Raw genomic sequence first — 23,877 nt, 5'->3', positions numbered from 1 at the left:
AAAAAGTAGCCAAAGATGCGGACGAATTCGCTCCGCATCCGCATCGTGTGAATAAACCTATTGTCAAAACTTGTATGTGCGGATGCGGAGCCCGCATTTGGGTTTTGACACATGCGGACCCGCATGAACATTTCCTAGGTGCGGAGATATTTCGGCTCGTCTGAAAGGCTCAGTATATTCCAATTGTTAAAACTTCTTTCGGACCCGCATCCGCTCCGTGTGAAAGGCCTCTAATATGAATATTTACCTCATTTGATAAATTTTTGCAATTGGAAATATTTACGTACGTGTAGAAAAATGTAAAGAAGTCTGTGTTTTTGGTGAACTTTCTGGACACGTTGTGTAAAAATAATTATTCTCTTCATAACCAAAAAATCAGTTTGGAATTTGACGAAAGAAAACAAGAAAAAATCTGTAGGTCTGTTTTTTTTATTAATAAGTTTTCAAAAACATCGAGCTGTGCAAAAATTCATCAGTATCAGACCAAAGCTCTCAAAATGGGTCTGATTCTGTTTATTCTTGTTTGTTATGAAGTGATTTATTTGGGAAGTGATATGGCCGTATTCACCGACAGAGTTTAAACTACAATTGCATGTTGAAGGATTAGCGATCGACACGGATTGGTTAAAATCCTCAATTTAACCATTGCGTCTCGATCTTCAATCCTTCCACCTACAGTTTAAACTGCGTCGGTGAATACGGCCGTTAATATTTCAACCCAATGAAGGGAATCTTCGCGATATTTTCTGAAAAATGGCTCTTGGTCTTCTCTTTCACAGAAACCTCAAAAAACTCCATCCTTTCTCTTCTCCACAATAAGAAAAATATCCTTTGCTATCAGTTGGGGCTGGAAGTGAGGGAACTTTAAAGGCACCTGCACAGATGAAATGAATCAATGTGAAAGAATATACAGTATAATTTTATTTTGTATAATAAATCACATCGTATATTTTATTGAGAATTCAATTCATACAATATACCGCGTCGATCGCTCATAGATGACTATTCCGTTAAAAGGTTAAAATTCGTAAGTGAAAGCGTTACTGACCTGCGTCTTTGAGCATCTGCGGAATCGATAACGGCTCAACAGATAAGCTAAACACAGCTTCACTTCGAACAGAGCAAAACGCATAGCTACGCAATTCCTTGGACCAGCTCCGAATGGCAGATATGCATAAGGATCACGTCGAGCCTTTTCTTGCGCACTGAACCTATACAATAAACAACGAACACACAAGCAATATAGAGATAAATTAGGGTGAGATATCCCTAGGTATATTAATACAAGCACTTCATGACATAGCAATCGAAATACATGTATATACAGGGTGAATCACAAAAGTTGGGAAAAACTTCAAGAGGTGATAGTACACACCAATACAAACAATTGTCATCAAATAATACATGGTCTAACATGAAACGCAAACGCGCTCGCGCGTTTCGATACGACTGTTCCGCAATTGTTGAAATGTATCGGGAGAAAAAGAACACCATGCATGCAAATGTAACCTGGGGAAGAAGAAAATACCTTATGCAAATCTGCGTCAAAGGGAATAAAAGGCACGGACGCTAGTCCTGTGAAGTTAATCCAGCGCGCAACAGAGTTCTAACAGTTGTAGCATACGGGATAATGCCGAACTTTTGTAATACTGAAAAAGCAGACATGCATTTCATTTACGGAGCTGCAAACGGAAGTACCACAGAGTCAGCACAAATGTACGGTGTGTAATGTTGGTTTTTATTACATTTATTAACATTTTTAAACGTAATAAACATCACCTCTTCCTAACCATATCATGGCCCACCGCTATATCTCAATGAAGAAATTCCAGCGGGATGGTCAGACAAGACTCGGATCAGGCTGGAAGCTGTGAATGTATGTGTTGTGAACCTAACGTGATGTCTGTTTTTTTTAAATGCTTGTTATGTGCATTTATCCCATCTCCCGTCAATATTTCTAACCGTGAGTGAAGCGTAATGCTTGAATAATTGCATCATTGTAGACATGTTGCTCCCTGTAGCTGGACCTTTCAACGGGAGATCGGCTCGCATTCACGCCTCGAAGTTGGGAACCACAGAAAACCAACTTCTGCTAATCACCACTGTGGCAACAGTGGGATTCGAACCCGGTCCTCACGATCCGAGTGCGTCACTATGGCCACTCGACCTTTTCTTGATCAGCGGCTGATAAACACTACCGATCAAATCCGTCAATCCTAGACTGAAGTTTGACTAACATGTCCGGTAAATTATTTCATTAACAAATTATCATATCTACCAATTTACGATTTGATATACATAATCAACTGTAAATATGATAAATTCCAAAAAAAAATTTATCAAATTAGCGATAATGGTCAGTGTTTATGCATATAGTCTCACCAGATTTACACATTTACCGTAACATATGCATTAATTTGAGAAACTAATACGAAGATATCGGTTTAAAATTTCTACTCACCTGTTTGGATCGAAAACATCAGGATTTGGGAAATATTCTTCGTCGTGATGCATCGCCTGAATTGGTATCACCAATGCGGTATTTTTCGGTATCACGAGGTTCATACCACTCACTTTGTAATCCGTCTGTGCCAGTCGCTGCGTACTAAGAAATATGGAAAAGAAAACATAATCATATACCAGCTATTGCAGGAATTTCTCTTGTATTTTTTACTCACCTACACCTTTTTGTATACATAAGAGGAATCAGGTGTCTGTAATAACACGAGGGTATCCTATAGGCCATAAAAGTGTCATGTGAGTCTCAGGACCAGATACAGCCAACAAACAAAATTCTCTTAACACTGTTTCATTCGTCCTTTGACATGCGAGAAAGCTTGATTACTTGATGAATAAACTCTCAGAAAATTTTCTCAAATATAGAGCCCATAGCTAACAAAATCATTAACCCTTTAACTGCGTAAGATGTTTTAGGGAAAATGCATCAAAAATGAGTCTTTTTTTCGTTGGTTAACTACGTGCATTATATCAATTAAAAATATTTAAAAAAAATAAACAAATTCAAATTTATCTGAAATAATGAACGATTTTCCTCGTCACGAAATAAAGAATAACAAAAATTCTTCAATCACGAACATTGTAAAGCACTTGTTGAACCCTGTTGTTATCACTGATGCGTTTTTCTTTCCCACTCACACACACACTCTCTCTCTCTTGCCAAATAATAATTTTCTGGAAATCCTATCTTTGCCTTAAATGTGTGTTTACCTTCTTTCTTTCAACAACTGTTCCCCCATATTCAAAATATCAAAGAGACAATACCGGATTTTCTAAATGCCATTGGGTCTTCCCTTCGTGATTATTATCAGTATCCCTACTTAATCTATACCTTTTCATTTTTTTCTCCCACATCAACACGATTTGTGAATGTGACTTGATCATTATTATAAAAAGAAATATTCTTTTAGTTGACTCTTTCTTCTGTAAAAAATAGTTTACAATCAATTATGAATTATATTTACTAAAACACTCATATCTTTATCTTTTTTGAATTATTTTTCAAATCCTTTGATTGCGAAAGCAACTTTCTTTTGTTTCACTAACTACAGTTGGTAAGGGACTGGAAAAAAAAATATATATATATATATATTATAGTAGTGTGATACATTATAAGAAAAATACTGAAATTAAAAATTCAAAGCAAAAAAAATATACCAAGTAAACAAAAAAGCCAGAGTATAGCGCCGATGGCTGCTTTATACAAATACAAATACAACGCCACAACAGGCAAAATGCCCAACGAGGTGGCTGATAAAAAGATGCCAATAAAAATATGGATGTCATATGTTTCAAAAATACAGCAACCCAATTAAAAATGCAATTAACACAAATTATAAACAATTTATACACAGGATAAAATATTATACAATGCCCATAAAGAATACTTATGGTTGTCTTATTCTAAGAATGGATAGCTTCTCGATTTACCCCAATCGAGAAGCATATCGATACACATAACTGGAAATTATACAAATAAAGATAAGAACAATAAGGAGGTCGTTCTCAAGGGGGAACCCCCGACATTGTTCCAGACAAACAAAAATGCTTTGCAAGTCCAAAATACATGAAAAAGAAAAGCAAATTTGAGAAAATACAAAACTCAAAATTGAAAATCAAACACTAGACAAATTTAAAAAAACATTAGTAATTAAATAAAAAACATAAAATAATGGATAAAAAGAGTATTGAGCGCACGCGTAGCTCTTCTCTGCACCCCCTCAACCAAGTCTATGTCCATCTGTAAGTATGGTCTCCAAAACTTTACGGCATACTCCAGTCCACGACGAACTCGGGAAAGCGGAAGAAGGACTTAAGAGAACTCGAAGAGACCTTTTAAAGAATGAAACCAAGCATTCCCTTCGTTTTTTTTTACCACTCTTGAACAATATTCAAAAAAACCTAAGCCGCTTGTCTTACAATACAGTAAATATTACAATACAATTACAATTACAATACAGTAATGAAGTGCATTTCATGCCTTCTGGGGTTATTGTAAATAAATAAATAAACAAATACCCAAAATAAAGTACAACAATACATGCCCACTTACAAATAAGATGGTGGATATTTTCGGAGTGTTTCAAAAGCGACGTTATCCATATATTTCATGTTTTGCACGTTTTCATACGTCAATTCTTTCTATATTAAAAAAACAAAAGTTTCATGAAATAAATACGAAAAACTTCAAAAATATCTTTCACTATTATTAAAGAGATTATTTTACCAAAAAATAATTACAATCTACTTAGAGGATATCGTATGTAGTCACTGATTTTAAATTGTAAACTTTCGATGATATGCAATCTTTTGATTAGGTTAAACTGTAATTTAATCATCAAATTACATAAATATAATTATCAAGTGTATGGAATAATTAAAGGTGTAAAAAGTTTATAAAATGAAACGAATTTTTTCCTTCATGAATAAAATGATAATCATTAATTTCTGATTTGCCCACAAAAATACGGGGCTCGGTGAAAGAAAATGTTTTATGATTTTAATGACTCATACCATAAAATATGCGAAGTCAAGTTCAGTAGTGACATTTTTTGAATGATCTTCATTGTTTTTTTCGCCTTTAGTTCAGCGTGTTTGCCGTTCTTAGACCCTACGTTGCGATAATAGTCGCAGAAAGCTTGTTCGCAAAACGGCTGCGTAATTTTTTTTTCAGTTGTCTTTTGTGAAAGATGGATGACATTCAAAATCGTACTTTGCGAATACAGCGATACCTGGGTCAACAAAGACAATTCGTTCCGGAATCACGTTCGTTAGCCTGAAATTTTTTAAGCCAAGCCGTTCGTTAGCCGAGACTTCAATATACAATGATCTAAGAAGGACTCTGTATGAGACCTACCTTCTTCATTGATTAATGGTTTTGTGTGTGCGTGCACCTTTATAGAATGGAATATTATTTCAGTCTCTTGACGTTTCGTTTCGTACAGGTTTCATTGAAATATAATCGATACAAAAAAAATGTGATACGGAGAATCTGGAGGTTCGAACCCACAATCTTCAAATAAAAATAGTGATGGAATTAAAGTAGGCATCGTATCACTACTCAACGACGTACAACCATCCTATATACTGTAGTACAGGTAAACCCAAAGCCGCTTGAAAGAACTCATAATGTAAAGTAGCTTTGGGTAAACCTGTTATAGAGGAAATGATGAAAAAAAAAATAGAATATACTGTATATAAGCGGGCCATCTAAACGTCATTTTAACTTCATGTCAGAAAATTTCTTTGGAAAGAACAAACCAGATCATTCCTGGATGATGGGAGCACGCTAAGGGTTGAAAGACCTGACAGAATCTGATTTTTTTACACACACCTAATCAACAGGAACACTGAAGACTAATGAATGGAGAGAGATTTTGAGAGGGTTGTCAAAAGACTGGTTATAACACGTGTTCCAAAAATGTTAGACATGCCACACCGAGGGCAACAAAGTAGGCCAATGGAAGTAATCCCAAGTTAAATGCGGACTGGAAGAAGAACATTCTGCGTATTCATAATATAGACTAGCGTTTCTCAACCTATTATCCAGGAACCATCGGTGGTTCTCAGGCAGATATTGAATACCCATTTTCAAATAAAATAAAATGAAATGCAAAAAATATTCAATTGTGTATGTCAAAAATATCAATGATTCAAACAAAATTTCAGAATAACGTATTTTAAGTTCAGGGCTATATAGCAAGGGCTTTTTCATCCCTTAGAATTTTCTGTTACCGACTTGGGTCAGTGGGCGTGGTGTCGGTTCAAGTGCGTGATATATATGATTGCTCTAATACTTTAATAACTCAAGCGTTACCTTGAAATAGCAAGGTAGCCAATGGCAATTAACCGGTTGTGTCAGGGCGATGACGACAGCTGGTACCAACTTCGGTGCGTCATGAGACAACCCTTGAAGCCGAAGTACACTACACTTAGGCTGGGACCTGACTACGGCGCGGTTGGACGCGGTTGAGGTTGGGGGGGGGAAGGCATCATCTATAGTTTTATTCTGTCAACGCACAGATACAACTGCAACCGCTGAGCGCGGTTTTTTCAACCGAGAAAATCCACATTTTTTTGGACGGTTGGGGTAACCGGAAAGCTGCCATCATGTATTGCAAAGGCTTGAGCTCCCTGATGACGGTTCGGCTGGACCTGCGGTTGCTCTCTTCCATTGTTTATTAAGTGGTTTGACAAGGAGGGTGATGCGATTTCGGATGCACAGGACAATGGAATTGCTCTCCTTCTCAGGTTGCCATAAAAATGAGGGGAAAAGACAAATTCGAAGAACTGTATGGTGAAGCTCTATTCGACAGAAGCTAATTCTTTGTTTGGCGCTTTTGCACTGATAACAATAAAAAAAACCAATGAAGAAAAAAAAATTTTCTAACTAGTGAAATTTTTTTGCTCTACATGAGCACACATTAAAACTCGGTTATAATGACATTCATAAACTAACGTGATTACGCTAAAACCGAGATGTATATTTTAGAATCCCCCTCGCCCCTTTGTCATCAAATGTCCGCAAATCCGAAACCCCGCCCCTGCCCCCCCCCGATGCTGACGTAATACTTGAATCACACCAAATGAACATTTTTGGGAACTAAAAGGTCTAATGAGTATCAGAATGTTTTTTTAAAAAAATTTGATTTTTTACAGTTTTTAAGACATGAAATTCAGAAATTTCATTCCGATTTCCTATCTGAATTTTTTTTTCCTGACCATCAAAAGAAATATATATATTTTTTAAACAGGAGAAAATCATTTTTTCCTTGACTTTTTTTTGGTCATATGGGGTTTCCCAAAATCACAATTATTGTGCTTAATTTCCATTAATTATAAATTTAATTAATTGGAAATTTACTTTAATTACAAAGAAAAACGTGCTAAATTCATGGCCTAGTTTTCTTTAAGCCGAAACTTCAAAAATATGTTACTGAAATAGTTTTTTAACATATATGTTATTTAAATTAATTATGATGATTCTAGTCATCATACAAGCTTATATAATAATAAATTTGTGGGATTTGGTCACAAATCGTAAAAGCATCAATAATGGGTCAACTTGTAGGTTGTCTTTCTTCAACTCTGAATTAATTTCAAACGGCAAATATTGTTACAGAAAATTAAATTTCATTACATGAATATTTTTATTAGTATATACGGTAAAACCCCCTCCTTTTTGTGAACACGGACAGGACAAAAAAATTAAATACATGTAAAATGGGTGACCGTTAAAAAGAGGTTTGAAATTCATACTTTTATATATTATACATCTGTAAATTATTATTTGTCCGTAAAAGAGGGAGTATCCGTTAAGAGGGGGTTTTACTGCAATGCAGCTTATGAGCACGAATTTGCATGCTAACTGGAGCCAACTTCAGCTTGGCGAAAAAAATTTAGCCAATCCCGAGATGTCACGTGACATAAAATAATAAAAAAACCCGGTTGCTAACAGCAGTGTGTTTTTCACGCAAAATTTCACGGTTGCTGATAAGATCAACCGCGCCAGCCGAACCGTAGTGTGCCGGCAGCCTTACGTGATGTGATGTGATTATCACGTCATGTCAGAGACGTTTTGAATTCTGATCATAGATAATCTGACGTGATCTGTGACCATATCACAGAATTTCCACGAATCAGGATTTACAACGTCTCTGACATGACGTGTTCAGTGTCAGTGTAGTGTGTTTCGGCCTTTATTACATGGCCCTGTTGTAGATTAGTTTTCCATCGGACTGTTTCAAACATTTTACTGGTCCTCGAGTTCAGAAAATTTGATAAACGTTTTGATACAGACAATAATGATCATCAAAAGGATGGATAGCGATAAGAATCGGAAGACACAAAGGTTTTGCGAAACTATGCATATTGTCTCAAAAAAAAAAAAAATCTAAAACAGTGTTTCTCGAAGTGTTCGACGCGGCTCCTAGGGGCATCGTGGTGAGTTGGAGATGTTGATTTGTGTCTCTATTTATGCTTTGAAATGGTTATTTTCTGAGTGAAAATGTCTACTAAACTATTTAAGTAACGGTGCCCCGGGTGACAAAAGCTTGAGAATCACTGATCTAATAGGATAGATATTAGAGTAAGAAAGTAGAAGTAAATGGATAGCAGTAAGTGAAAGTCGGTTAGATTTATGCCACTTAGATTTAAACTAACCTGGTTCAAACGTAGAACTTCGTCAACTTCTGATATAAGTTCTTCTTGGACTTTTTCGTTCAGCGCCAGCTCGTACAGGGCGAACGTGACAGTCGAGGAAACAGTTTCGAATCCCCCGAACAAGAATATGATGCACTGTGACAGGATTTCATTATCGTTCAAACCTTCAAAAAAAAAAAAATGTGTGAGAATCTTGCGCCATAGAAGTGAAACTTCTAGTTTCTACATGACTAGATTCACCTTAATTAAATTTAATTTTAATTATTTAAAATTCGATTTAGACATTTTAAATAAGATTGATCTTGTTGACGCCTTATTTTTCTCAAACTTCCCTCCACTTAAACTTGTCTCACTTGTTCAAATTGACCCCGTCCTCCGTCCCTTACAACCCAAGACCCTATCCGCCCCACAGAATTCTAGGGAGTAGGGAGTGACATATGGAATCATAATTGAACTCACTGTAAATTCCATGTGTGGGAGATTTGTCGGCTCTAAATCAGAGTGGGGAGGGGGAACATTTTACGTCGACACTGTAATTTTTATATGATAATAACTTCTACAAAAGAATTAATGTTACACGCAAAGAAAAGTGAAATTTTCGATAACACAAGCACCATATAATGACAGTTTAATAAACAAATATCAATCGGCATGGTTTTATTCGGTATGTTGTAATTGCTGATAGAATGGTTTTTGTCAAGGCACAACCATTGCTCCATGAGGAGACCAAAAGTAATCGTTAAAGTGATCTCGCACAATCTTTCCCAGGTATACAACTGGGAAAGTTGTGTACGTGGGAATACCATTTCAATTCTATCAATTGAAATGGTATTCATTATTGTTTGTTTCCTAAAAACAGGCAATTACACAATGGTACAAGTTTAGTACAGGGGGTCTAGTACCTGAGTGAGAATAGTAAGGAAAAAAAAAATAAAAGAAGTGGAGCGTTCTGGATACGCTCCAGAATGCGCTCTGCGAAGCGTTCTGCGCTTTAACAGAGCAGTCAATTAGGAGCTCGCACTGTTATGTCAAAAAACTTGCGTACGCATGCGAGATATACTCTCGTGTGGCCAGGTGGTGTGGAGTTAAGGGGGAGGGGTAGGGAAAGGAGATAAACTTTGTCCGACACGAACCATCCAAGCCAACCCCTTCTCCGCACAAGATTCTGTAGAACGGGACACGGAGAAATAAATGGACTAAACCGCATATGAAGCTTTTTAACAGCTTTCTGATGCGAAGATATATTTAAGAAAGAGAGAAAATTCAACTGTCCTTGAGGAGGAATCAAACCCACGTTCTCTCACTTCCTGGGTAAGCGTCCTCGGGACATCCCTCGTCAACATCCTTGGATAAGTCGCCTTCGGGTGGCAGTGTCAGCAATTGTGACCTATGCCCTGATTTAGGTCCGACCGTACATGTCCGGTCCCATTCAGTGCACACGAGCTCAAAGGAAAGATTGGGATATTCTTTGCATCTGTAGTCTAGTGGTCTAGGGCGTTCACTCGGAAATGGAATGGACGTGGGTTCGATTGACCCTCAAGGACAGTTGAATTTTCTCTTTCCAAAATATATCTTAGCGTCAGCCATTGAGACAGGTGCAGTAGATAACTTAAGCGGCCCGTAGTGTAGTTCTACATCACTAAGGTATCTGCGGCATATTCCCAGATTATTTATGTGATCTGTGGGATATTAATGGATCATTTGAGCGACGCGCGGCACAGTTCTAGAGCAATTAAGTAGACCAGACACATTTCCAGATCACTTAAAAGACCCACGGAATATTTAGAGATCACTAAAGTGGCTCTATAGAGGACTGGCTCTATCAATAGGGGGAATATTAGTTCAGGTGGCCACAATCTAGGGAAAGGTTTTTATCGTTTATGACACTCAGATTCCATGAAGAGAATAATGATTCCTCTAAAGATTCCATTAAGAAATATTTTTTATAAAGTGTGGTTCTCTCTCATGACGTAATCATCATTTAATCATCACCCCCCTCCCCCATCGAAAGTCAACAAATACGTCTCTATAGAAGTTTCATTTCAATAATAATTAAAGACGTGATGTTCTTATCACATCAAGATATGCACTCAATGTTTCTAAAAGGTGTAATACATGTTAGAGAGACCTTTTTGTTCTTTTGGCATGGCATCATTTTGACTTTGGTCATTATATGAGATGGTCCACTCATCAGTTTCACTTTTCTCGGTGGAATCAGCCGCAGAATCAGTCGCAGCAGTGCTCGAGTTCGATACAGAAGCATCCAACATCAACTGTAAGAAGTCGTTCCTTGTCTACAAAAATAGTGAAATATAATGTGTATAAATTCATAAATGGTTTGAAAATTCATAAAAATTGACAGAATTGGTGTATTTGAATGCGGTTTGTGTGTGCAAAAAAGTAATTCTCCCAAATTAGGATTTTTTTTGGTACAAAAAGAAATTAGTTAAAAGTTTTGTCGATAGAGGGTGTTGTACGAAAGCAAATCGCACAATTCTTTTGTGGTACCCTTTTTCAATCTCTTCTGTGTCCGAATTTCGCAAAATTCGATTCGGCGATTCGTGGCTGAGGTAAGAAAACTTCATCAACAGTGCTTTATGCACCCTTATATCATAGTTAACACTTGAACGACCGCGTATTATTTCCCGTAGGCTTACTCTAAGACCGGCGATTTTCTCGTTTGGAAATGAAAAACAAATACATGAAATTAAAAATCGAGAAATCTCTCATTGCCGATCTTTTACGTCTCAGCATTGAAACACGAGAAATCTCGTGAGCAGTCATTTAAGGGTTATGTCAGCGCCAGTAACAGGAAAATTCAGAAATAGTTGTTAATCGTTAACTTTGCATTTTAAAGGACTCTGATTTGTATATTTTCAGTGATTTACTTACGTGTAGTGGACACTATCGACAAAAATTTGATCTAACCTTTTTTCCTACACCAAAAATATTCACTTCCGTGAAAATAACTTTTTTACAAACCGCATCTCCCAGTATACTTATTCGTTCAGTTTTTATGAATTTTTAAACTATTTACGAAATCATGGGACACTGTATAAAGCCAAATCATATCAATACGGTACCTAAGATCGACGTCGATTGAAACGAATTGTCTTGGCTACTCTTCTTGTACAATATTTAAAAACAATGCAAAATATTTCACACAATCGAAGGTAAATATGACTTTCAAATGAGAACAACACAATCTTACCAATCCACTCTTCTTTCTTTCTTCGATTATATTTTTCGTCAACTTCTCAAAAAAAGTGAATAAACGCATACTAAATGCACTCAAATGCAAAGAACTCAGCACGCTGTTGATGATAACTGAAAAATGAATAATACAGGCATACAACAAAGGTGTGGCATGAAAAAGAAAATTAATCACGCACATATTTCACCACAAGTTATTTAAACAATATTTTTTACGTGCACAACTCCGATGATATCACCATAGGACAAATTAATAGGGATTAAACTAGTCGGTTGTCTAGCAAAAATTAAAAAAATATATATGAAAGGTGTGTGAGAAGTCTTGTGGACACATTTTAAAAATTAATAACAAATCAATCTATTCACATAAAAAGATATGGTTTGCATTAAAATAATTATCTTGGCCTAGAGCAGGAGTTCCCAAACTGTGTGCCGCGGCGCTCTGGTGCGCCTCCAACCTTTGTCAGGGAAGCCGGGGAGCGGTGACCATGGTGAAGGTTTTCCGAAAATATGATGTATTAAACAGCTCTGGGGAGCCGGCAGAGCTCGCGGATAAGCATTGAATAGGAAAAGGGCGCCGAGGAGCCCTTTTTCCTATTCAATGCTTATCCGCGCGCACAAACGTTAAAAAGCATTACACAGAAACAAACTGAACTTTCGGTTCGCAATACGTACAAGCATATTCCAACATGTACCAATCCGTTAGAAATTCCGTAGATGATTCTGTACGAGATGCAGTAGGTATGAAATGCTGAAGAAAACACTAACCCTTTGAGCGGTTTTTAAAATTTTCCTGATCCGCATTTTTAACTGCCACATTTGATATTACGGAACCTTCCCAAAGTGCCATGTATTTTAAGATGAATTTTCTTTCCGATTGTGAGCAGATAACTGCTCCCCCAACAAGAAAATTAACTCAGGACATTGCTTTTATTTCCCTAACTATGATACGAAAGCACCTGCATGATGTGTGCTGTGGCTTTCTAGGAAGAGAAATACTTTTTTTTGTGGGGGGGGGGGACTTTTTAATCATTTAAGGGAGCGTATGTTTCTTTCTTTTTATTTTTCTCGCTCCTTCTTTTTATCTAACGTTGAACAAGAGCTAACTCCGCCCATTGGCAGTTGATTGGTACGGGGGGGGGGGGATAGAAAACATGTTTTATTGTAAAAAACAGATTCATTGCATTTTAGAAGGCGGAATATCTCGGGGTGACAGAAATAAAGCAGATCAAACTGGACGAGATATCTGGGGGGCATTGCCGCTGAAAGGACTAATATAGGCGATGATCGTTATACTCTATAGGATTTTTCACTATGTATAATAAGCGTGATTTCAACAGACCTATTATTACACTGCTAAGTTGTCCCGAACGGCTGAATAAATTTGTGGCAGCCTTGACGAAAGGGCTGTTCAGGTCATTGAGAGAATCGATTTTCGTGCCGAACGCTGTACTCGCAATAGCATCCATCGTGAAAGCGTTGATGAACCTGTTGAAAGGTAATACATCGTAAAATGCTAAACTTCAAGTAAGTCAATATATTTGCGTATTTAATCATGAAACGGGCAGAAAACATCGAAATGATCTAAATCAGTGTTTGTCAACCGTGGACCAGTGCCGGTCGACAAAACATTTCGCCCCCAAACTATGCAGCCCATATATTAATTGCAGATTTAAAATATGTGAAATACTGTCTCTAAATTTAATATTTGTTTTCGTCGTTAGCCCCGGTCTGTATATCACTCCTTCTATTTATTTAGTTTTTGCCAGTCCGTAAATCATTTTTCCTATTTATTTATTATTTGCTGGCCTGCAAATTATTAAGCTTTTTTTTTTTTCTCGATCCGCAAGTTATTTAATATCTTAATTTTTTGCCAACCCACAACTTATTAAACATATGTATTTATTTTTTTATCAGATCTGCAAACTATTAAATATATTTTTTTTACCGGTTGATTTTTTACCGGTCTGCAAATTATTAAAGAACTGTATTTTTTGTTAGTCCACAAATTATCTTTTTTTTTCTGCCAGAAAATTATTTTCCATTTTAGTTTCAGCCGGTCAGAAAATTATTAAACATATTTACTTTTTATTGATCAGCAAATCGTTAAACATATTTATTTTTACCGCTATGGAAATTATTGAACATTTCTGTTTTTTTTTGCCGATTCGTTAATTATTTCTCTCATTTCCGCCGGTCCGCGAGATTGTTTCACTATTTTCATCTATCGGCTGGTGTAAAAAAGGTTGAAGAACACTGATCTAAATTATACTGGCTGTAGTTGGTTTTCTGTGGTTCTCAACTTCGAGGTGCGAATGCGACGAGATCTCCCCGTTAAAAAGCCTCGCCACAGAGAGCAACAGGCCTACAAACGGTACAAATATTCAATCATTACACTCCCCTCCACATCTGAAATATAGATGGCAACACTGGAAATCAGACGCAACACTATATACGCATTCAGACTCTTAGGTACACGCACTTACACTTCCGGCACAACTCACTAGGCAGTAAATTGCCCATGGCGACAGACCGGAGTTGTGCTCGGTTTGAAAGAAAGACTAAATAATACTCACCTCTTAACGTCGGAAGGAGTTTTAAGTGAAGCCTCTCTGTCGAAATTCTTGGTCAACGACTCAGCACATTCTAGAATAATGCTAGTCATCTACAAATGAAGTTCATATAGAACAAGATAAAAGAAGGAGTCATCTAAATGGTTTACAATGCTTGAAATACAGTGATACATTAGCTAACGAAAGTAATTCGTTCCAGAATCGCATTAGTTAGCCGAAACGTGATTTTATATAGGTTTCTATGTAAATTCGTTGGACTTGCTCTACGAAATTCCAAAGTGAATTTTATAAACCACTCAAAGTGGTATTCACGACATGGTTTAAACTATAGTCACAGTTTTTAGATAGGAGATTGACGCGGATTGGTTAAAAACCTGAATCCGTGTCGATTTCCTATCCAAAAATAGTGACTATAGTTTAAAAACTATGTTGGTAAATGGGACCCTAAGAAGTACTGGAAAAAATATAACTACTGATAAAATTGGATAGAAAACATAGAATTGGACAAGGGAGAATTTAAAAGGTCTCGTACCCCTTAACATGGTGAAACACTGTGCTCTAGTTGGAATATCATAAAAAATACTAAATTTAACCATTGATTCATTTCAAATATTTTACACATATTTTTCATCAAAAAATTATCCTATTTCAGCATTAAGTTCTACATTCCTCTAATACGAAATTTTTTGAAAATTTTCAAACACATACATTAAAAACGGTTTGAGCGCTTTGCTAAAATGAACGTAGAACTCGAAGAATTTCCCAACTGATTGGCTTGAAGAGCATCAACCCTAATGTAAAAAGTCTTTTGGAGAGCACGAGTAAGCTTTGCTATGTAGTAAACACAAGCTAATGTTAGATCGTTTGGTCAACGCACGATAGTGAGTAAGAGAGAGAGAGAGAGAAATTTCACCATTACTTAGATAAATTTTAAAAACAAAGATTCTCTCATTACAAGCGGTTTTTTCTCTTTTTTAATTTTTGATTCGTTAACCAAGGTATCACTAATTAAAAAAAGATGAGAGCATAGTAATCGGAAAATAATTTCACCTTTCTAATTTTTCCAGTAGAAAATGTAGGGGACGTGGCATTTCGTATTCTCCTCCATTGTTCGTCTCGTGCTGATGACATCATGTTATCTAACGTCGGATCCCCTGTATATGATTCCTATTATATAAAATACCGATAGTTATTTCAAACAAAAATCTTCTGTTCCGTATTCGTACTCCGATTCTTTTCTAGTTCCCTTGAAAAATATTTTGTGCGTACTCTGAAAGTATACTTACCATACGATTTATGAAATATCGGAAATCTTTTACCATTATAAGGCGAAGCAATTCTGGATCACCCACGCATAAAATCGAATTCCCATAAGAATTTAATCTAATCAAAAAAGAGAAATTTGATAATGAATGAAAATGAATGTGTTTTGGAAATGAATTTTTGATGGTTTTTGAAGAAAACTTACCCGAAAATTTTACCGTACTTCTTGTAATTCCGTTGTAATCCTAAGTTCATAGGCTGAAGAAATTAAAAACATCTACGTTTAATTGCGGTTCTTGGAAAATAATTTCAAAAATTAGAGTTATTTAATTAAAGAAAGTTAATTACAATAAAATTGAACAAGGCTGGTCAGAAATGAAAAAGTTAAAATGAGATTTTATTTTATAATCCTAAACTGAATTATATTCCAACCTGACGTGTGTTTTTATAGGTTTCCAGTGACTTGTACGTATGTACTTGATCCAGAGCTATTCTGTCACATATTGAAGACACGTTGGAAATTGCCATTTGACATCTCTTCCGAAATCGTCTAGGCCTCTTGCCACCTCACAACCACAATGGCTGATTCAGACTGTAGGCTCCACAGCTCTCATTTCATTCAAAGAGAGGAAAATAAATAACGGAGCCATGTCTGGGCTGTACGATGGGTATGGTTGCATATTGGATGGGGTTTTCCGAAAATTATAAAGTAACAAATACACTGGTGTTTCTTGGGTCTCTTCAGATAAACGTACGTGGAGAATCAGTGATTAGGCTTAACCGAGACCCTCTACCTGTCCCTCGACATCAGAGAAGAGACCACTATGGGGACAGAGGTTTGATGGTTTGGGCAAGAACTATGCTCTTGATGGGTTCTGAGACCTCCATGTCTTTTTCAGAGGATCTGTGACTGCTGTCCAGTAGAGGGATGACATCTTAGAGCCCTATGTTCGCCTTTTTCGGGGTTCAGTTAGCGCTAATTTCATCTTAATGGACGACAACGTGCGTCCACAAAGGGCTGATATGGTCGACGAATTACTGAAAGCGAAGATATTTAACGGATAGAGAGAGTGGCCAGTGATATCTCCAGACCTAAACCCTAATGATTTATATGGGAGTGTTATTATAATTGATTTATAACTAGGACACCCTTGGGAGGGCACTTTCAGCTTGTCAGCGCTCTCCCAGAACCATCCAGAAGCTGGAAACAGTGTTGCTAGAGTAGTGGGGCTGACTGCCACAGAGGACTGCCTAAACAGGTCGATTTCCAATTTGAATTAATTGAGTGACCTATACAGTAGTGAGAGGAGGCACCATATGTCTCCTATCACTTTTTATTCAATATCGTAAGCTTTGCGTTAGACCGTCCGGCACTGATGTGTGTTACGCCCAACTATGCATGTGTACAATAAAAAAATGTGTGCTTATTTTTTTTGTACCATATCAACCTATGTGCATACCGAATTTCATTAGAATTTGTTTTAAAATTCCTAAAATAATCAACCAAACGTGAAAATTCTGTCAATTTTGAACTACAGTGTAGGTTACGTGAAGGTATGCTGTAATTTGGCACATTAAAGATGATTCTAAAAAAAAGTTGGGGATGTTTAAAGAGACGTATTATGACACGTATAAGAATTGTAAACACGCTGAGCCAACTGCATACAACTGGACAGGAACCATTTCTAAAGGAAACCACGTCAGTCTGTAATTTGATGAAAATAGCTTTAAATGGCTGGATTGCACTATGAAAGTTTTGTAAAAGCTCTTTGATAAAACTTGAAAAATGGAACCAACAAGAGTATCGGTTACATTCGAATGAACATAACCACACAATTCGGTGTTTTTTTTTCAACTTTTGTAAAATACCGTTTATCAAACTTTTCTAGTGTAATCCCGGCCTTAAGAAATGAAATTATTATTTTTTTGTGCCTGTGCTTCTCATATATTCATCATGTACCTACCTACTATTTTCAAGGAATGAATCGGCAAGTACTTACGAACAATTTGAAGCCGACATAAGACCAGAGAGAATCCCATCGGGAGACTACGGGTATATCTGAATTCTTCCAAGGATTTTCTGGAGCGATCAAGTATCTGTAAAAGTGAAACTTATCCAATTATCGTTTTTTACCATTAAAAAATTAATTTCACACAACATAGCAAAATAATTAATTTCCTTACCTATAGGTAATATATAATATCCATAGAACTAGGAATGCAAATACAATCCACAGGATAGAGTTTATAAATTCCATATACCAGGGTGAAAAATATGTTCCTCTTGATCTAAGAAGTACGGAAAAGCTAGCGTATTAGTTCTGTGAGGGTGGTGTTTGCTCTAGAAACGATCGGGAAATGTGATATTCTGATTTAAAAAAAAGAAATCAGTAAACAGCGTAGGAATTGCCCTTGACGCTGAGCAGAGCAGAACATTTTTTAACGCGGTGACGTGAATGGTGCTGATATTATTGCATAATCGGAAACAAAGAACACCTGATGATTGCGAACGACCTTGTAAAGTAGAGAAGATTTTGGCTTAGTTATTTAATCAACAATCCCAAGTAAAACGAATTGAAATAGACATCTTTTAAATCTTCTTCGTTATGTGTATTATTATAGCGTTCCCAAGTGCATGGTTTATGTAAATATTGTGAATGACGTTTTTCGAGGAAAAAAAATCATTCGATATTTTCCCCTAAGAAAAACACACAAACACTACACAATAACAAATAAGAAGGAATACAAAAGTAAAAGAAATTCACACATAAATACATACTATGTGGCCGTAAGTGACACTGAGTCCTAAGGAAAGCCAAAAAAAGACTCAAGTTATTTGTTCAGACGCCTTTGTGTTCCAAGTGTCGTTGATGGATATCGACAAGTGTCGTTGATGGATATCGACAAGTGTCGTTGATGGATATCGACAAGTGTCGTTGATGGATATCGACAAGTGTCGCCAAGATATAGTTACATGTTATACAGTGGAGCACAGTGTAACGGACTTTGATTCTAACAGACAGCTAAAAAAGTTGTAAAATTTGTAAAATTTCTATCTGACAAGTTTAAAACTCGTTATAAGTGTCTAAAAAAAAGTTCTGTTACGTTGAGGGAGCCAACGTTCTTGGGAAACTACCAAGCTTGAGGAATGGGCAAGATTAGATAGAAAAAATTGGAAAAATGATTTTTACTTCAAAACATAATGCAAAAAAATTTGTTATAGAGATTTGCAGTTATGCTGTGTCGGAACCGTCTGCTTCTCCTGATAAAAATCCCTTTGTTTAGGCATGATGAAAATGCATTGAACGCGAAGATTTCGAGCGTCCGAATGGATAACATCTTTCGCAAAGGCTTCGCATGCCATTCGGAAACGCGGCAAAAGGATCCTCCATGAACAAAAAAATTGCTAATTGGAATGAAAAAAAAAACGTTTCCACAAAATAGGAAAGGCAAGAATTCATTGCAAGTGCCTAATATATATCTCTGAAAAAAATGTCCAGAGATTAAAATTTTCGGAAATAAAAAAAGACCAGAAAGAGAAAAAATCTATCGTTGGAAAATTCTTAAAATGTAACGAATAGCTCAAAAATGCCAAAAGTATGACCTGTCATGAAAACATATGACATGTCATAAAATCGGAGTCCTAAGTAATTACATAAATTCAAATATTATACCTTTTAAATATTATTAATTTTTTTATAAATATTTAATTTTTTTATAAATATTTAATTTTTTAATATTTAAGTTTTTTATTATGAATTTCTTTAAGTTAAGAAGATTTCTTCTCTTAAGTTTTTATTATGAATTTTCATCACTCCTGAAAAATTTTAATAATAATAACGTGATCATCACATATTCCAACGGATCTTTGCGACCTGTCCAGGGAATTAGTTAGTAGACATCCATGCCCGAACCGGGATTCGAACCCATACAGTCAGAAGCTAGCTCCCTATATAACCACGCGGCTTTTTTTTTTTGCAAGTGTACTATCAGTTTTGGCAAGTGCACTATTTTCTCGAAACTTTTCATTATGAATTCTCATGAATAGCGAAATACTTTGTTCCACCAATGCTTATTTCTTTTAATCATCATGAAAATATTTCTTTTAACAATTATGAAATAAATTTTTATTAAATTGGTAAATCTGTCTTTATCCGAAATAATTTCTTATTAAATCTGAAATTATTTCTCTCAATAGTGCTGAAATGTTTTCTAAATGAAAATGACTTCTTTTATCGATTTTGGAATATATTTTTTCATTGTAATTTTTTTCAGCATTACTATAAAATCTGTAACTGTACAAGCCTTTCTGTTGGCAGACCTCTACAAAAAGCTTCGAGAGCCACATGTGGCCCACGGGCCATGATTTTAAGATCCTCCCCCCCTCCTGCTATAGACTCTATTTGGTTCCAGTGATTTAACCACAGACTTCATATGACACTACGCCAATATCATAACACGTCCAAATACCAGAATATAATAATTATAACAGGAGTGAGCGATTGAGTTACTGAGTCAGTGAGAGAGGAGTGAGTGAGTGACCTAGTAAGTATGTGAGTGACCTAGTGAGTATGTGAGTGAGTGACCTAGTGAGTATGTGAGTGACCTAGTGAGTATGTGAGTGACCTAGTGAGTGAGTGAGTGAGTGACCTAGTGAGTGAGTGAGTGAGTGACCTAGTGAGTATGTGAGTGACCTAGTGAGTATGTGAGTGAGTGACCTAGTAAGTATGTGAGTGAGTGACCTAGTAAGTATGTGAGTGAGTGACCTAGTGAGTATGTGAGTGAGCGAGTGACCTAGTGGGTATGTGAGTGAGCAACCTAGTGAGTGAGGGAATGATCTAGTGAGTAAGTGGGTGAGGGAGTGAGTGAATTAGTTCGTTTTAACCTAGTAGTGTCAAAAATGATTAAAAAAACTGATTGTTCTATGTTATATTGTATATATTACAATATCCTAACACCTAATGGCACATTCATAGCTTCAGCGGTTTTGGCTCGGCGATGATGAATCAGTCAGGGGACATGTTATTTTATGTACAGTATATAGATGTAGACACCACTAAAATGGAATTTCTGAAAGTTCATCACCCATAGGGATCATGAGGTGTTAAAGTGTGGTATAAGGGGAATCATTGCTGAGTAAATCTGAGATTGCAGAATCCACACCAGTGAAGTCGCTGGTAACAGCTAGTTCATCATGAAAAAATAATCCATTGCTTACTGATGATCAACACAATGTTTTTTATAATATCAAAGTGATAACAGGAGATGATTTTAAGCATTTTAAGAAGTTAATTCATCGCGTATCCACTTACTTTATTATCTTTTAATTCTCTGTTATTATTTATTTTAACGTTTCGTTTTAGAAGATTCTGAGTAAAACATAGAGTTAATGGAATTATTGAATATATTCTCTTGTGCAACAGCAATTTGTAATTTCTTCCGTATCATCTCTCAATTTCTTCTAATAAATTCATTATTAAAACTTTCCGCCATATCTTTAGGATCACTGACTAGGTCACTCATTCACTTATTCACTGGGTCACTCTCCACTCAGTATCTCACTCACTCACTCATCCACTCAGTAGCTCACTCACTCACTTACTCACTCACTCACTTACTCACTCATCCACTCAGTAGCTCACTCACTCACTTACTCACTCATCCACTCAGTAGCTCACTCACTCACTCACTCATCCACTCAGTAGCTCACTCACTCACTCACTCACTCATCCACTCAGTAGTCACTCACTCACTCACCACTCAGTAGCTCACTCACTCACTCACTCACTCACTCATCCACTCAGTAGCTCACTCACTCACTCACTCACTCATCCACTCAGTAGTCACTCACTCACTCACCACTCAGTAGCTCACTCACTCACTCACTCACTCATCCACTCAGTAGTCACTCACTCACTCACTCACTCATCCACTCAGTAGTCACTCACTCACTCACTCATCCACTCAGTAGTCACTCACTCACTCACTCACCACTCAGTAGCTCACTCACTCACTCACCACTCAGTAGCTCACTCACTCACTCATCCACTCAGTAGTCACTCACTCACTCATCCACTCAGTAGCTCACTCACTCAATCACTCAATCGCTCACTCCCTCGCTCACTGACTCAGTAACTCCCTCGCTCACTGATTCAGTAACTCAATCGCTCACTGACTCAGTAACTCAATCGCTCACTGACTCAGTAACTTAATCGCACACTCCCTCGCTTTCTGACTCGCATCGAACTGTTGTCGGTAAATTATTAGTCGGTGAATTTTCCTGGCGGTGAATTTTCCTAGCGGCGAATTAATTGCATGGCGGTGAATTGTTGGCGGTGAATTTTCCGTAAACGATTCATTCTATAGTCATAAAATGTTCCGACGTGTCGGTGCAACAGAAACGTCGATTAAATGACCTCAGAACGCATTGCTGCGGCAAAAATCCCCCCCCCCTCTCCTTCCGAGGCGTTAGCTCACCAAACTCTCGGTGAAACATTATAAAAAAAAGTCAAATGCTGCCATTCGGAATCGGCAATGAACTGTTGGTCCCAGTTTAATTGGTCCCTATTTGGAGAAAATGACCGTGATGCGACAAAAAAATCGATTAATAATTGCGTTTTTGGAAATTTGGTTTCTTGCTGTTTTGCAAATCCCAATGTGCTTCAAAAAGATTCCTAAGAAATTCAGATCTCCCCTCGCTTGTTATGCGCAATTAATGTATACAGTTTACGATCGTTATAACAACCCCATGTTATAGTGACCATTCCATTACAAAGACCGGTGGAACGATGGGGGGGAATAACGAGCGTCGACTGTAGCATGTAGTTTTGATGATAAATGATTGTTTCATGCTTAAGAAAGTCACCTTCAAATGTCAGCTCGCTCTATCAACAAACTTTTCTGTGATAACAAAAGGCAGTATTTCTAGATGATATTTCTCCACTGATACGGAGAAATGATAAAATAACGTTATCAATATACTAAAAAAACACTCGTAATACCCGTAAGAACTATGATTTAGCCTTTTTCGACTACTACTAAACCATATACGCAATTCGTAAAATTTCTTTTGGGGGAATTTCTAGCGAATTGCTGCAGGTGTGGCATTTTATTAAAAATCTCTACATATGAACACTGTTCACAGGTATTTATAAACTGGGCATGTCATTGCGTCCCAATGGATAGATTAAGATAAGACCCACATACTCTATATTATCTTCTTGTTAGCTATATATAGGAGGTGGAAAAACAAAATTTTATCAGCCACTCTGTGCTAGTTGGGCAGTTGGTGCATAATCCCTGGTTTTGACAACGTTTTTATTTCCATGGAAAAATCCCTCACCCTCCTTTCTTGGAATTTTCTAAAACTGAACTCGGGGCAAGCAGTTCTTAATCATTTCCTCTGTCGTACGTTGTTTTTTGCTGCCAGAGCTTGCGGCTATTTTCACGCTAAAATTGCATGAATGAGATAGTCTGCGATTTTTTTAGACTATTTTTCTATGGAAAGAAAAAGTTTATCAATCAGAACAAATGCTCAGATTTTATTCAAATGTGGGAAAAAATTATGGAACAAAAAAGTGAAATCGCGAAAAAATTCGAGCTTTTTTGTATCATAAACAATTTACTATAGATGCATATTTCAGCAGACGTAGTTAAGAATAAGAGCGAAAAAATGGTAAATTTACCTACTTTGTTTTTCCCTATTTAAGTGTTTCTACAGTCAAAATATCTAAAATTAATTTATAACGAAAAGTCCGTTATAACGACAATCTTCCCTCTGATTGTGAACTGTCATTATAACGGACTTAAACTGTGTTATGTCGAAAGTCTGCTTGCTCTCTGCGGTAACCCTTCAACTGCTACTTTTCGAGTACGTATGCTATAGTGCTATAGCAATAAGCGCGAACACCACGACAGGGCCGTCGGTCCGCAATGTTGTAGGCTGGGAGGTATTGGAAAGCTGGTGAAAGAAAGAAAGACTAGGGCCTTCCAGCTTCCCACCCTAGGTCAGAGGAGAGAGAGCCGCCTTCCGCCCCTATCTTCCAATCCGTTTGGCCACACATTGGTTGAAGAACACCAATAGTCACAATACCGAGAGTGTTCTGGAAGCAAATATTCGCCAAGGAAGATTGGGCGAGCGTGTGTCGTC

The 23,877-nt window shown here is 36.9% G+C and overlaps 1 protein-coding gene across 1 annotated transcript; it reads right to left on the bottom strand.

The window, feature by feature from the left end:
* Window positions 1–412: 412 nt before the first annotated feature.
* LOC149081743 (cytochrome P450 3A8-like) lies at window positions 413–18,090 on the bottom strand. The gene is made up of 14 exons (XM_089237168.1): window positions 17,913–18,090; window positions 17,729–17,825; window positions 15,934–15,986; window positions 15,752–15,848; window positions 15,516–15,632; window positions 14,469–14,557; window positions 13,235–13,380; window positions 11,891–12,006; window positions 10,808–10,973; window positions 8,680–8,843; window positions 4,571–4,659; window positions 2,462–2,605; window positions 1,049–1,211; window positions 413–874 (listed from the first exon to the last, which is right to left on the bottom strand). The coding sequence occupies exons 1-14, from the start codon at window positions 17,984–17,986 to the stop codon at window positions 785–787; spliced, it is 1,605 nt and encodes a 534-aa protein (XP_089093294.1). The 5' UTR covers window positions 17,987–18,090; the 3' UTR covers window positions 413–784.
* Between the last annotated feature and the right edge of the window lie 5,787 nt (window positions 18,091–23,877).

This window comes from Pholcus phalangioides, unplaced genomic scaffold (assembly GCF_987345545.1).
Source record: "Pholcus phalangioides strain wild (caught in Gottingen) unplaced genomic scaffold, Ppha-v1.0 ptg000009l_1, whole genome shotgun sequence".
Taxonomy (NCBI): Eukaryota; Metazoa; Arthropoda; class Arachnida; order Araneae; family Pholcidae; genus Pholcus; species Pholcus phalangioides.
This window is presented reverse-complemented; position numbering and strand designations above follow the sequence as displayed.

Bases quoted from the DNA above. Each gene is read 5' to 3' on its own strand.
- LOC149081743 (XM_089237168.1), bottom strand. From the start codon at position 17,986: ATGGAATTTATAAACTCTATCCTGTGGATTGTATTTGCATTCCTAGTT. The intron at 12,007-13,234 runs GTCTGTTGAAAT...TTCATTTTTCAG, and splicing joins ACTTAGCAGTGTAATAATAG to TTATCATCAACAGCGTGCTG. The intron at 8,844-10,807 runs GTCTCTCTAACA...TTTTTTTTGAAG, and splicing joins CATGCCAAAAGAACAAAAAG to GTTTGAACGATAATGAAATC.